This window comes from Phacochoerus africanus, chromosome 9 (assembly GCF_016906955.1).
Source record: "Phacochoerus africanus isolate WHEZ1 chromosome 9, ROS_Pafr_v1, whole genome shotgun sequence".
Classification (NCBI taxonomy): Eukaryota; Metazoa; Chordata; class Mammalia; order Artiodactyla; family Suidae; genus Phacochoerus; species Phacochoerus africanus.
The window spans coordinates 63744633-63759978 of NC_062552.1; the positions used below are offsets into that span (position 1 = coordinate 63744633).

General features: G+C 34.6%; 1 protein-coding gene across 3 annotated transcripts in view; it reads right to left on the reverse strand.

Annotated features, from left to right (window-relative positions):
- Positions 1 to 1451: 1451 nt before the first annotated feature.
- Positions 1452 to 15346, reverse strand: part of MIPOL1 (mirror-image polydactyly 1) — a 278090-nt gene continuing 264195 nt past the window's right edge. For all 3 annotated transcript variants that reach the window (XM_047795508.1, XM_047795507.1, XM_047795506.1), the window contains one exon: positions 1452 to 4214. In XM_047795508.1, the coding sequence (XP_047651464.1) occupies positions 4148 to 4214 (67 nt within the window). In that variant the 3' untranslated portion in view covers positions 1452 to 4147. The remainder of the gene's footprint in view (positions 4215 to 15346) is intronic.

Consider the following 15346-nt stretch of genomic DNA (forward strand, 5'->3'; position numbering starts at 1 on the left):
TTGTGTATTAAAATGCACCTATGTTAATAATCTGACAGCTAAGAAACTGGTGGCTTCAAAAGTTCTAGCATTCTCCAAAACTGTATTTGGAAAATAACCTTAAAAATAAGTATATTAAGCTTTCTGCAAAGAAATATCAGTAGTACAAATATTCTAATAATTCTTAAAAATATACATTTATTGTTGTCCTATTCTATTTATGAAATGCTACATTAAAAATAACTTCAACCTTTATAAATTAACTTGGAGTATATAATAAAAAAAGAAAATCTTTTCAAAAAAGGTTATTCTAGTGAAAGGATTACAAAAATTTGGTAACTTGAGATGCTATTCTGGAACGTATGCTACTAGTTCAAATGTGCAAGCTCCAACTTAACAAATGTTTAAAATATTTGAGTTTTTAAAACAGTGCCAAGATAAACCACATCTTTTCTAGAGATGACATATTTAGCTAAGCACAAGCAATATAAATCTTTCAACCATTCCATGTATTTGTTTAAAAGCCTCAGAAACCACGTGCATTTGTAATAAAACATGAACAAAATACAGAATTCACTGGAGCCTAACAATTGACTTTAAAGTCAAAAATTTAAAAAGGCAAATGTATTTGTATGTGTATGTGTCTAGGTATTTATATATCTAAGCATATCTAGATATGAGTAGATAGGCTATCTGTAAATAACAGTTATCAACAACACAATAATGTCTTGTGAAAAATTTGAGTTCCATAAAAACCATATGTAAGAAGACAAATTTATAGGTCATTGCTATTTTATCATTATAATATGTCACTAGTATTTGTCATTGCTATTTTATCATTATGTCACATAGTCTAGCATGTCACTAGACATATTATCATTATAATGTCGAGTATTTAAAGATACAAACTTTAATAATTATGTTTAAAAATATACTACTTATAAAATGGTTTTCTATGTAGCTATATCCAATACTAAGACTACAAATTTTTAATAATCTAACTTTTTTTGTGAAATAAAACTAAGTCTATTGGTAAGTGACCTGAAAGGAAGACTCCTCAATTTATTTGAATAAGGAAATATACAAAGGATCAACTTTCTCACTGAAAAACAAAAAATATTTTAAATAACTTTAATATAATGGCTTATTTATAAAAGTAGAATGGAAATTTCTTACATATTAATAATTAACTAATACATTCTGCTATAACTGCTTTATACTTTGCTTATAATCAATAACCTTGCTTATAACACAGGCTTTTTTATTAATAATATATTGTCACAATATTCTTAATTAGTGGAGGCCAAGGCAAGGCACCCTGCTACAAAAATACAATGGAGAGTTACTAATAACATGATGCTATTTATATACACAGCTCACATTACTGTACTTCACTGAAAGAAATGTGTATAATTTCAACTGTTAGAAAATTCATACATATATGTGTAAAAGAAATGGCACAATAACAGAAATTGCAAGAGTTAAAATTTTTGATTTTTAATTTTTTTCTTATAGAAAGGTCTGAACACCTATGGTTGCATGAAGTTTACTCATAAGACCACAGCTCTAAGTCCTGGTCAGTCCTTGGGAAATTTCTAGTCCCTCTGTGTGTGTTTCCTCATTTGTTAAATGTATTAGTAATAACAACACCAATACTAAAATTACTATCATCATTATTATATGGTTGATATATATAGTTAGTTATTATTATATGAATATTGATAGGATCAAATAAAAAACGATGTGAAAACATTCTTTAAGTCATCATGTGCTACACATTTGTATGATTTTTTTCTGAATTTCCTCTGAACTACTTTTTTATAAGGGAATGTAAATCCTCATGTTATTATAGGAATTAGACTTGATGTTTAAAATAAACTCAAACCAACATCTCTGGGCAGTGTGGAATACCTCTTAAATTACATTATTATCGAACATGTAGAGAACTAACCTTCAGTGAGCAAAACTATTCTTTCATACTCTCCCCAAAAACACTATTTGAAATGTTGGTGGATTTTTTTAAGTGCAAGAAATTAATCAGTAGAAATATTTGGCTGTAATACGTAGCATTTGTAATTTTGTAGACAACTCATTTTCAAGGGAATGTAATAATTTGGCAGGGGGGAGGTTACTCGCACTGAGCAATAGCAGACGTTAGAAGTGTTTTATAAATTTAACATTATAATATCAAAGTCTATAAAAGTTCTGGATATTGATAATTGGAATTGGTTATGCTAATCTGATTGTTTAGTTACAGAAAGAGATGTTTGGAAACGGTAAAATGTCTTTATTCTATACTTTGCGTTTTATAAAACCTCAAGCAACAATTCAAGTTTGTTCTTCAGGAATAAACTGAAAGTTAAGTTTACTTGTGATTCATCTGAAGATAATTCAGGATTGGACTATTTTGTTGACAAGAACTGTTTCTCTTTACTTCTGCATATGACTTGAGAGGTGCTGTTCCTTCACATAGGAAGCTGCTACATGTTTCAATTAGAGCCCAGAGAGGAGACTCCAAGAATGACCAAATTATTGCAGATTTCTATATTTATATTGTCATTGGTTTATGAAAGGCTATAATGCTCTTTAAGACTGTAGAATAATTCCAGTTAGTTCATTTTTAACCCCTATTGTTCCTTATTTTCTAATTCTCACAATTAAAAAAACTAAAAGTAGGCAACATGAGTAAATTCTAAATTTGAACTCAATGGGATGATTCTATCAGTTAATTCAATAGGTTTAATAGGAAAGAAATTGAGCTTGTTTGCATCACGATTCTTTTGTCACCCTATGATAAAGTGCCTTACATTTTCTTGCAAAGTAAAAAAAATTCAAATGCATAATTTTCAATGGTGTATGCAGTAAATTATTCTGTACTTGTTCTGAAAATAGGCAATGGTAGATAATTTAGTTTAATCTTAAAGGCACAGGAGTAGAAAATTTTTCACTTGCCTACAAAATTTTCACTAATTCCATCTCTAATGGTCTATTTCATCCTGCTCCGGTCATATTCATTTTCTATTGGCTCCTCAACTATTCAATCTGAAAAAAAAAAAAGATATTTTTCCTATAGCCAAATATGTGTTACTTTTATTCATAGTTTCACATGATTAGAAGTGGTTGATAATGATGTAATTATTTTAAGTTTTAAAAAAAGTAGGTAACCGGAACTAAACTGCAGCTTTAATCTTTCTCCCCAAAAAGTTACAATATATTTTTATATTACAATTTTGTTGTATATTATATATTAGATTCCCCCTTTCCACAAAAAATTTCAAATGATAATCTAAATGAAGATAACAAAAAGAACACCTAACATGTTTGCTGGGCTCTTGCCTTTTAAAGCCATGCTGGCACATGCTAATTTTCAAGCCAAAAGTATCTCAGCCTATCAGGCAGACTTGGTAATTCCTACAGTTTAATAAGAGTTTAGGTAATTATTCAGACCCAACATTAAAAAACACTGACAACATGAATTTATTTATACATACCAATAACATTACCTTCTTTTTACTGAAAACAGTGTGCAGTATTTGTAGTGAAACAAAAATCATGCCTTGATTAATGTGATTTTAATGCACCCCTCTTATTAAAGCCAATTATGCATTTGATTCTTGGTATCTATACTTAATATTTTTTAATCTTAAAGATTACATGAATGTACTGAAGGAAGACAATACACTCATGTATATGCTTCTCTCATTGGAGGAGAGATAAACTCTATACTGAAAAATGCATGTATTTGAAGTTCTCACCTAACATAGTGGATTAAGGTTTAGACAATATTTATTTTGCTGCATTTTGATTCAGAAAGGGCCATATGTGAAGATATGATCCTGAACAGCATTACCATGTTTCTATATTGGTCTTTCAGTAAAAATATTTATATTAAATACAGTAAGATATAAAAACAGTTGAAAAATAAAGCTGCAACTTTATAGCTACCCATTGGTAAAAGTCTGTAGTTAATACATTTGGATAAATAACTCAAGTCAGCAGCAAAGTGGTTAAACATTTGTGATTTGATTTTATCTCAGCTTGGAATGTGGTTGGAGTGTCCCACTTCTAACAACTGTTTGCTAAGTTAAGGCTTTAGTGTTTACACAGTGTTGAATGAAGCAGCCTGGTCACCAGATGTGATTGCTTCCCCAGACTGTCGTTTTTTCAGTCAGATCACTGTCCTCATGGTCCCTGTTCCAACCTTCTTCCTCAGGACGTCTACCAGTCTTTCCAACCTAAGTTGGGGGCAGGGAGGCGGGAAGGGGAAAAAAAAAAAAGAATATAAAAAGTGCAATCATTGTCAGTAATATTTTGGCTGAAAAAGGGCAGTATTTGCCGGTAACCAAGCAGTCCTGATAGTCATGTTAAGAAACAAGGCATTACTGTAAGTGAGAGACACTGGTGCAGAGTGCCAAGTATTTGAGGTTAAAAAAACAGCAAAAACACAAACTTTAACCCAGATCTTCAGATTATGTCAGCTTTAGACATAAAATATAAGATACTCATTTAATACATTTTCCTACTTGCATTAAGGTTGTGAATGAATCATCACTATGTAATGACAAGATGACATATTAAATGTAGAGCAATTTCAAACTAATTTTTACCTAAGAAGCACACATTTCAATACAGAAATATTATCAGTCTTACACCTGTTTCTTGGCTAAATAAGTGACACACTGGTATACTGTACATTTGTTACATATTAAACTTCTCTTCAAAGTAGGTATTAGGTGGCTAGGTGGGAAAAACTTCATGTCTCAGTGGCATAAAAATTATTTAAGGACTTGCTGCTAATAAAACCAGATTTTTTGGTATTACACTTTAAAAGTTTTTATTCCGAAGAATAAATAGGCTAGTAACGACTATATATCCTTTTGAGTCAAAGATAATTGATTTTTAATTGATTAAAAACTCACCAATCATAATGAAAATAGAGTAAAAAGTTCAGAAGTCAGTCTGTAGTATTCTTAGGCTATTCTATGGGAGGGAGATCACATTCATTGAATCAGTGAGAGTTTTGTTTGACAAACGATGATGGAATCAGATCGTTAATTGTTTTTTACCCTTTTATTTTCTTTACTGAAAGCATAAATCCTCAACCAAAAATCTTGTTGATGTTATACACACAGAAATCTCCCTTTTAAGTGAAAAGAACACCCAGCAGTTTTCATATACACAATTCTCTTTCCTCAAAGACTACTGAGCGACACAGTCTAGTCTGCTCCAGCTTGCCTCATTTATATGGATCCATGCATGAGGGTCCTTTGCAAATAAACACAGCACAAAGCTAGACACTAAAGGAATGAGGATATTCTTAGTGTCTTACACACTGGTTTAGATGGGCTAATCAGCTGCATGCAACACTGAAAATTAGCTCAAGTTTATCAGAAGACTCTGCATATATCAAGAGTTTGGTTAGCAGAAAACAGGAATGCAAAACAAATTCCTGTGCATAAAAAAAATCTTTGCTTTGAGAAATGTAGCAATTATCTTAGAATAAAAAGGCATATCTTGCTTAAATTTATTACCACAAATTTCTCAAATGTAAATTTTACACAAAGTGTTATACATCCAATAACAACTTGAACTAGGCTGTCAGGACTGGAATTCACTGTATTTCAGATAAGTCTGTATTAGTTAGATGTTCCCTAGTGATAAAAACTAGTACTATTCTATGCACTTTGAATATTATGATTCATAGGATTATATAAATCTTTGAAGACAAAGTTTCACTAACTCAATTGTAGAGGAGGGGGAAGGAAAATGTCAGTATGAAATTTTAGGTGTATTGTTCAAATATGATAATAACTTGAATTAAGTGTTAACAAAAGACTCCCAGTAGAAACCTTGATAAGCCATTAATAGAACTTCTTGGCATATACTGTAAAAAGTTAGAAAGTATTTTCAAGTTGGTTAAATATATCCCTCTCCCACAATGCCATTTACACTACTATTAAAAAAAAAAACTCCCTTGGAGTTGCGGTCGTGGCTCGGCAGAAACAAATCTGACTAGTATCCGCGAGGATGCAGGTTCAATCCCTGGTCTCACTCAGTGGGTTAATGATCCAGGGTTGCTGTGAGCTGTGGTGTAGGCCGCAGATGTGGCTCAGATCTGGTATTGCTGTGTCTGTGGCTGTGGTCAGAGGCTACAGATCTGATTTGACCCCTAGCCTGGGAACCTCCATGTGCTGTGTGTGCAGGCCTTAAAAAAAAAAAAAAAAGAAAGAAATCAAAAACAAAAACAAAACTTCCTCATAATGTAAAAAGCTTTACTCTGCACAGTTATCATCATCATGAATTCCAAATCAATGGGATCCCAAATTATTGAGATGAATCTGTGCTATGCTCCTTTTGGCTTCTCCTTTACAGGTAGACTCATCTTACTGTAGTTTTTTTTTTTTTTTATACACTAGGATAACTTTCCATTTAGAACTCTTACATCTTGCCAAAGTAAGAGGTTAGGAGGAAATACTTAAATATCATGTTTTGCAATGTCTTTATTATATTTCAACAATTACTAGATCAACTACATTCTCAGTTTATCCAGGTTGAATGATTTATGAAAATATGATTTCAGAAATGAGAAAAATGTCAATTACTTAGTTTTGTAAAAGCTTACTGACTTTTGAAACACAATGAAGTTCCTATTCTGGAAGAGAAAATATACCTGCCAACCGTGGACTCTGTTGACAGGAAGGCAAGTGACTCTGTCTGTTGAAGCATCTTACAGGATATGCCTGTAGGCTATTCTTTATTGTTCTGATCAATAATATCCCTTTTTTTTTTTGCTGCACCCAGGGCAGGTGGAAGTTCCCAAGCCAGGTACTGAATCCATGCCACAGCAGCCACCTGAGCTGCTGCAGTGACAATGACAGATCCTTAATCTGCTGTGCCACAAGGGAACTCAACAATATCCTTTAAAAAAAATATGTAATTTACTGAAATAGGCTCCAACTGCTTTAAATGTTTCTCAGTGAAAGCTTACCACCAGCTTCAAGAAACAGAAAAAGGTTACAGCTAGCATTAGGATTTTTCATTGTAAATAGGAAAAAAATGAAGCACAGAGAAGTAAACACTTAAACAAGGTCCTAAAATAAGACAGTGACAAATATGGGCCTTGATTCCTTGTTCTTAGTTGAAAGCCTACTTTGGGCTACTAGGGATTCAGATTATAGGTTAATGTATTATTTGTCTTAATAGCTTCATTAAACTGTTTCTTAAGGTTATTACTTAAGTCAAATTGAGTAAGTATCTGCTGGTGTATTTCATCTGTTAGTTTAGTAATACATTATAAGACAGTAAACTGATGACACTGCACATTATTAGGAAAAAATAGTCAAAATTATTTGCTATAACACAATTTTTTGTAAACTTGAAAAATACATTTATAGCTATATTATAGAAAAAAATCCTACTTTTTCCAATTATTTTTATAATTTCTTTGTATCTATGTAATATGTATGTTCTATAATGAAATACACAGTTTTACAGTAAGTATGTGAATTTTCTGAATTAGTTTACTTCTTTTTTTTTTTTTTTTTCCTTTTTAGGGCTGCACCCATGGCATATGGAGGTTCCCAGTTATAGCTGCCGGCCTACACCACCGCCACAGCAATGCAGTATCTGATCAGCTTCTGCGAACTTCACCACAGCTCATGGCAACGTCAGATCCTTAACCCACTGAGTGAAGCCAGGGATTGAACCTGAAACCTCACGGTTCCTAGTCGGATTTGTTTCCGCTGCATCACAACGGAAACTCCTAAATTAGTTTACTTCTATTTTTCACTCTTAATTTACATTTAATATACATTTTTAAAGGCAAGTTAACCTAATGAATACTATGTGCCAGGAACTATGAGAAGTAATTTATGCACATATTTAATTTTTATTACAATTCCATGGAGTAGACATTATCATCTTTGATAAATCAAAGAATTTAGATGATAATTTGATCAGAGCCACACACACTGCTAGTAGTTTTGGAGCTGGGATATGATGCAAGGTTTAATGACCCTAATCTCTGTAATGTGTAACGCTGCTTCCAAAAATACTGTGACTTTTAAGGCTTATTTTTGATTTTTGTGTGGGCTTGAATTACTGACTAGATAATATTTTTTTGCAAAGTGACAATGTGAAAACAACAAATTCCTCATTATCAACTGAACTGTACCAAAGCAAAAATCTCACTAAAGAGTCCGCTTTTGAGAGCAATTTTTTATCTGTCAATGTGAGAGGAGAATTCTTACTGGTTGGACAATTTTCTCTCTAGAAAAAGCATTCCATTCCCACTATTTGGGCAATGACATTCCCTGATCAAACATACTTGGTGTTTTAATTTTTTTTTCCCAAGGAGAAAGAACCAGGGAAATCAAAGAGAGATGGATAACAATCATTCTTCTAGGAGAGCAGACAGAAAAACAACTAAAAATGCTGCCCTTCGGGTTGGCCATTAGTAGCAAAGATCTTGCCCTCTTTCAAACATGGCAGTAGGGTGAGAAGAATAAATATAGTTTTTTTCTTTTACTGTTCTTCCTTTGCTGTCTTTAAAATATTGATTTTTTTTTTTTTTTTTGGCTACGCCCATGGCATGCAGAGGTTCTTGGGCCAGAGACTAAACATGAGCCACAGCAGTGACAATGCTTAGTCCTTAACCACTAGGCCACCAGGGAACACTTATCACACTCTCCTCAAGAGCTGTTATTCATCTCGTTGACTTCACTTAGGTGCCAGTGACTTCCAAATCTAGATCCCTATCCCAAAACTCTCCTCTGAGTTTCAGACTCACATATCCAACTGCCTTTAAAACATCTCCTCTTGCTTAGTCTACAGGCATATGATACTGAGCATACCTAAAGCAGAGATTATTTTACCTCCCATGCATATTTCAGCATTTCATATTTTGATTAATGTTGCTATTCATTAACTCACTCAACTTTTAAGCTGAAAAAAATATAGAAAACCTGTTGGTCCACTGATTTTTTTTCTCACTGAAGCTCGAACCTGTGAAAACTTCTGTGATGAAACCAACATAGACAGTGGGAAATAGTAAAAGAGTCTTTAACCCATCTAGTGAATCATTTTCATTTTAGGAAGATCACATTGGCAAGAATGTACGCCTGGGATGGAGGTAGGTTAGCTCATAGGTAAGAAGTCTATATGGCTTCTTATTAAAATAAGTGAGCACAACAATGTAAATGCACTTAAAGTCACCAAACTAAAAAAGATTAAAATGATATACTTTGTTATAAAAATTTACCACAATAAATAAATAATCCTAATAAGAGTTCAAAGCTTGAATTAGAGCTGTAGCAGTGCAGGTGGAAATAATGGTACAAACATGAAAGATACCTTGGATATGGATCAAAACAACTTAGAGACTTTTGAAGGTAAGAAGGGGCAAGATGGAGTAAGCAAGAAGGATAATTCCCAGGGGCCTGGTTCTGGTGACTAGACAGTGGTACATTACTAACCAAGACAGTAGAGAGAAAGAACAGCAGTGTATGTATGTGTGAGGAAGAGTTCAGCTTGGTACATATAAATTTGAGGTGCTGGTGGCACATGTAAGTGGGAAAATTAAGTAGACACTTAGATACAAGAGTGTGTTAAAGAGAAAATCCTGGGTCTGTTATATAGATTTAAGTCCAATCAATAAGCATTTATTCAATAATTCCTATGTATTAGGTATTGTTTAAGGCATTGATTATTCAAAGAACAGGACATGATTCTTGATCAAGAGGCAGTAGGGCGGGGAAGCAGATCTTTATATGGATTAATTCCAATAAGTGATTGGTAAATGCTGTAATAAAAGGATAAGCACAGGTATGACACAGAAGCTAGCTTGGAAAAACATGTGCCTGTAGAGGCTTCCTGATGACACCTGAGTTAAGTACTGAAAGATAAGAAGGAAACAGTTACCTCAAGAAGCAAAGAAATTGGGGGGGGGGGAATGGGCATTTCAGAAAAAGGAAATAACATGTACAGGCATAGAAGTATGAAGAGCATGATGTGTGTCAGGTCCTACGAACAGTATACTTTCTCAGGATCATAAAGTAGGAGGTGGAGAATGGCAAGAAATGAGGCTGGAAAGGTTGGTTATTACTAGGTTTGCTCTAAGTAGTAACTGAAGCCATGGAAGTAGATAGAAATGCCTAGAGAGAGAGAGAGAAAAAAAAAGAAAGAAAAGAAAAGGAGGAGGGAGGTCTAAGAGGATAATCAAAATGAAAACAAAAATTTATTTATCTTCCTTTTTAGGACCACACCCATGGCATATGGAAGTTCCTAGGCTAGGGGTCCAAACGGACCTACAGCTGCCGGCCTACACCACAGCCACAACAACATAGATCTGAGTTGTAGCTGCGACCTACACTGCAGCTCACAGCAACACCAGATCCTTAACCCACTGAGTGAGGCCAGGGATCAAACCCGCACTCTCATAGTTCCTAGTCAAGTATTCATTTCCACTGCACCACGATGGACCCCTACCCTGGGAACCTCCATATGTTGCGGGTGTGGCCCTAAGGTCACACACACACACACACACACACACACACACACACACACATGAAAATCGTAAGTATGTGCTGTCACAGAATTCAGAGAAAAGAATTTCAAGAAGGGAATGATCAACAGGGTTAGTTAAACAAGATCAAAGAGAAAAATGCCCATGTGATTTGGCAATTAGGAAATGATACCCTTTTCTGTGCAATTTTCATGGCATGATGGAAGTAGGATGAAGCCTGAACGAGATGTGAAAAAGTGAAGATTAAGTGTAGGCTGTTTTATATGAGCGTACCTAGAAAGTAAAGAGAATTATAGCATTACAGGGGAATGTGTGGCTCAGGTTTTGAAAGAAATGGCATGTGAATATGTTTATGGACCATGGAGGAGAAGACTATGGGAAGAAGCTAAGGTAGAAGGGAGGAAGATGATACCTTTTTCAGTGGGGTCTAAGAGGATGGAATCATAAGCATGACTTGCAGTATTATTAAAAAGACTGAACAACTCTTCCTTGGAGATTAAAGGGAAAGAGGTGGGAAGAATATAGCTGTGAATAACTCTGTAGATGAGGAGGAAGGGAACTGACAGAACTCATCCTTGCTAGATTCAATTTTCCCCATGGAGTAGGAGGCAGACTTCTCTGCTGATAGCATAGGGTAAAGAAAAAGGCTAGAAGAGACTCGCAAAAGTTTAATGGGACAAGAAAGGGAGGTGATCTGAGACATGTAAAAGCAATGTTAGTGGGATTGATGGCCCAGCTATAGCTAAAGACTGCAGTTTGTAGGAGACACTGACCATTATAGCAATACGACATTTTTTTCCTCCTCAGTTCTATACTTTGGGGGGTAGGTATGAGGAGGGCATATTATAAAAGTAATTGAGAGTTTATGACTTAAAGGGCAAGACAGGGGAGACTGTGCCCTGGGGAGAAAGTGACTGAAGCTAGAATCCACAGTGGGTGGAGAAGAAAGCAAGTCTATTAAGAGCTAGCTTATAAACTTCTTCAAGGAAAATGGAAGGAGTAGGGGACTGGATGTCTTGATTTGTGCAGAGGTTAAAAAGTAAGAGTAGCTGGAAGAAGGCTGTGGTAATTATCAAACAGGCAACTTTGATTTTAGGATTTCACACCTATAAGAGTTCTGAGTGATGGCAACATCTATTTTAGCTGAAGTGTAGAAGTGGCAAAAGTTGTTAGCATTTAGTGGGAATTCCAAAAAAAAAAAACCCCACTTTTCTTAATAATAATGTTATGTGATTGAAAAAAAAAGGCTACCAAGTGTACCTGCCTTTCATTATAAAACAAAGCTTTAATCCAAATCTGTGAATCTCTGATAGAATAATTTCAGCTGTCAATTGATAGGCGTTAAAAAGATATATTTTGGGATACGGAATGTGACTATCACTTCTGTCTACAAATAAGACTGTCCCTATTTGTTATCAACTGGTATTTTGGCTGGATCTAAATTTATTTAAAAAAAAAAAGAAAAACAAAAATTTTGGTACATGTAACCAGTATTTAGTTTTTCATTTTCTTTTTTTTTTTAGGGCCGCACCTTCAGCAGATAGAAGTTCCCCAGCCAGGGGTCAAAGCACAACTCCAACTGCAGGCCTATCCACAGCCACAGCAACATCAGATCCTTAACCTACTGAGCGAGGCCAGGAATCAAACCTGCATCCTTATGGATACCAGCTGGGTTCTTAACCTGCTGAGCCACAACATGACTCCCGATATTTAGTTTTAAAGCATCATTACTAAGCATTTACTAGTTTGTTGACTGATTTTTAATACAGCTTTCAATTTAATCAAATCTAATTCAATCATTTTCCTAAAATTTTGCTATATAAAAATATATTTGGAGTTATTAGAGTAAAGGCTACAAAGAAATAATATGGATAGATTAATTTGGCTCTTCAGATTACATCAAGTATCATTTATTCATTCAGAAATATTTCCTAAGTATTTATTTTGTGAATGGGACCTTTTAAACTGTTGTGGTCCAAAAAGTATTTATTTATTTATTTATTTAGGGCTGCACTTGCAGCATATAGGGGTCCAATGGGACCTGGAGCTGCTGGACTAAGCCACAGTCACAGCAACGCCGGATCCAAGTCGAATCTGCGACATACACCACAGCTCATGGCAACGCCATGATCCTTAACCCACTGAAGGAGGCCAGGGATCCAACCTGCATCCCTCATGCATACTAGTCGGTTTGTTACCACTGAGCCATGATGGGAACTCCCTCCAAAAAGCCTTTAATGTGTCTACTATAGATATGTGTTATAGTAAGTCTTTTTCTTTTGTATATTTGTTTTTTAAAACCATTACTTAATTTTATTAATTAATTTTTGGACTGCAATGTGTAGCAGATTGATATGGGATCTTAGTTCCCAGCCCAGGGATTGAACCTGGGCTGTAGCTATTAAAGTGCTATATCCTAATTGCTAGACCACCAGGGTATTACCTATGGTCTTTTTACATACAAAACCCTCTGCAAAGATGGACCATAAGAGGAATTCTCAGCTATAGCAAGTTACAATTTAGTAAGATCAGGTTACAACCTTTTGCAAATAGTTCTAAGGTTTTAAATATTGTGGGCAGAGGGTGTATTCACAGGAAGATAATGAGAAAGTGGGAATAAGCTGTCCTCCAGACATCACAATTTTGTGTCATTTAATTTACCATACTTTGCTTAGCTTCACTTTTATTTATTTATTTATTTTTTGCTCTTTAGGGCTGCAAAACAGAGGTTACAGGGCCAGGGGTAAAATCAGACATATAGCTGCCGGCCTACGCCACAGCCACGGTAACACAGGATCCAAGCCGCGTCTGCGACCTACATCACAGCTCAGGGCAATGCCAGATCCTTAACCCACTGGCCAGGGATCGAACCCACAACCTCATGGTTCCTAGTTGTATTTGTTTCCTCTGCGCCACATTGGAACTCCCTAGCTTCACTTTTAGATTTGTATTAACACTAAGGAATTGCTCCCCGCCTTGAAATTAAGCAAAAGACTTGGATTTTATCTTTGAGATTAAATAGAACATACAAAAATTTAGTACATGTATACCCAACTGTGCTTAGGTTAGATATATGATATTTCTTATTCAATGTCACTAATATCTAAGGCAGATAATTCAAGGAAAATTTACTTATATTTTAAACATAGACTAACACTTCTCTTTTCTATATGACTTTGAAAAATCATTCTCACCAGTCAATCATAATATCAATTAGTATCAATTCAGATGATTAAAAAACATAAAAGTCAGACATAGAACAACCCAAATATGTAAAACTTGGCATTCTTTACTTCTATTTCATCCCACTTAAAAATCAGAACATGGAAAGGATTAAAGCTGTATTTCCTTCTTTATAAGGATCTCTAAGGTAATTCTATTTCAAGTTTTGGATTTCACATTAATAACCTTGGTACAATTTCACCCAGGGGTTAAGACTGTTAGTAAATCACAGCCCACTGGATTCCAATGGTGTACAGCAGTATTAGTGCAGTAGATGATACTATTAGGAGAGTACCTGCAGGATATAATGGAGTTATTTTGCTTTAACCCTTAACTTAATATCATAAAATGATTGAGATAATAGGATGAATTAAAATCAAATGATAATTTTATTGGGCTCTTACACTTTTTCTATCAGAGGATATTTAAGCCATATGTAAAATTCCTAAGAAAACTCCATACCAGTAACAAGCTCATGAAGCTCCATGAGGCCAGGGACAATGTGTGTTTTGTTCATAACTGTATTCTTGTAACTAGCAGAATAGGCTCTCAAAAGCCAAAAGGATGTTGTTTATTTGTTTGTGAATAAATATTAAACCCACATGTTAAGGGTCTTTGCAAAATCGCATTAAGTGATAAAGCAGTTATTTGAAAAGAACAGATTTCTCCCATTTTATTTATTTATTTAGTCTTTTTAGGGACACACCCACGGCATATGGAAGTCCCCAGACTAGGGGTCTAATCGGAGCTGTAGGTGCTGGCCTACACCACAACTCATGGCAACACCAGATCCTTAACCCACTGAGCAAGGCCAGGGATTGAACCCGTGTCCTCATGGATACTAGTCCTGTTCATTACCGCTGAGCCACAACCAGAACTCCCTATTTTTCCCACATTAAATGCAGGGAGTTTGGGGGCTTAGGGAAAAGATGTTAAATGAAATTTCCAACCTTAGTGCAAACTAAGCTAAGGTTGCCCTTTTTTTTTATCAGGAGGAAATTCTAAAAAACAGCACCAGCTTCAGCTCCTCTTTTCGATTTCCTAACTTATTCAGAGGGAAAAAAGTGAAGCATAAAAGGATGAAATTGCTATGGACACATCTTCTATGGGAAAAGCATCAGAGTCAAAAAAAAAAAAAAAAAAGCAGGTGCATGACAATGCCGGAAAAACAAATGAAAATAAGGTCAGTCATTTTAACTATTCCATTAAAAACTCTTGATTTCTACGAATTCAAACAGATGTTAGTGGCATTCTTTAAAAGAATGCAGATTTGGGAAAATTCCTTTTTCTTATTCTAGTTTTGCGTTTTGCCTTTGCTCTGTAGCTTTCAGGATAGTACTATGAACTATAATTTACATAAATTATATCTCAAGGCACATTAGGAGGCCTTTATGTTTTTAGACTGAAAAGCACTACTGATTATATATGACTCCTTATTTCAAATATCACAGTATCACTATTTTTAGAGTGTCCTTTATTAAAAATTAAGTGATAAGTCATTTTTTCCTTAAATATTGTTTTGAAACTTGTTCAATTCCATTCTCCTAAAAATTTCTTCTTTTCCTATGAAGAACTGATCCTTAGTTTCAAGATAAGGATACTGTTAACAAAAGTTTGAAATTT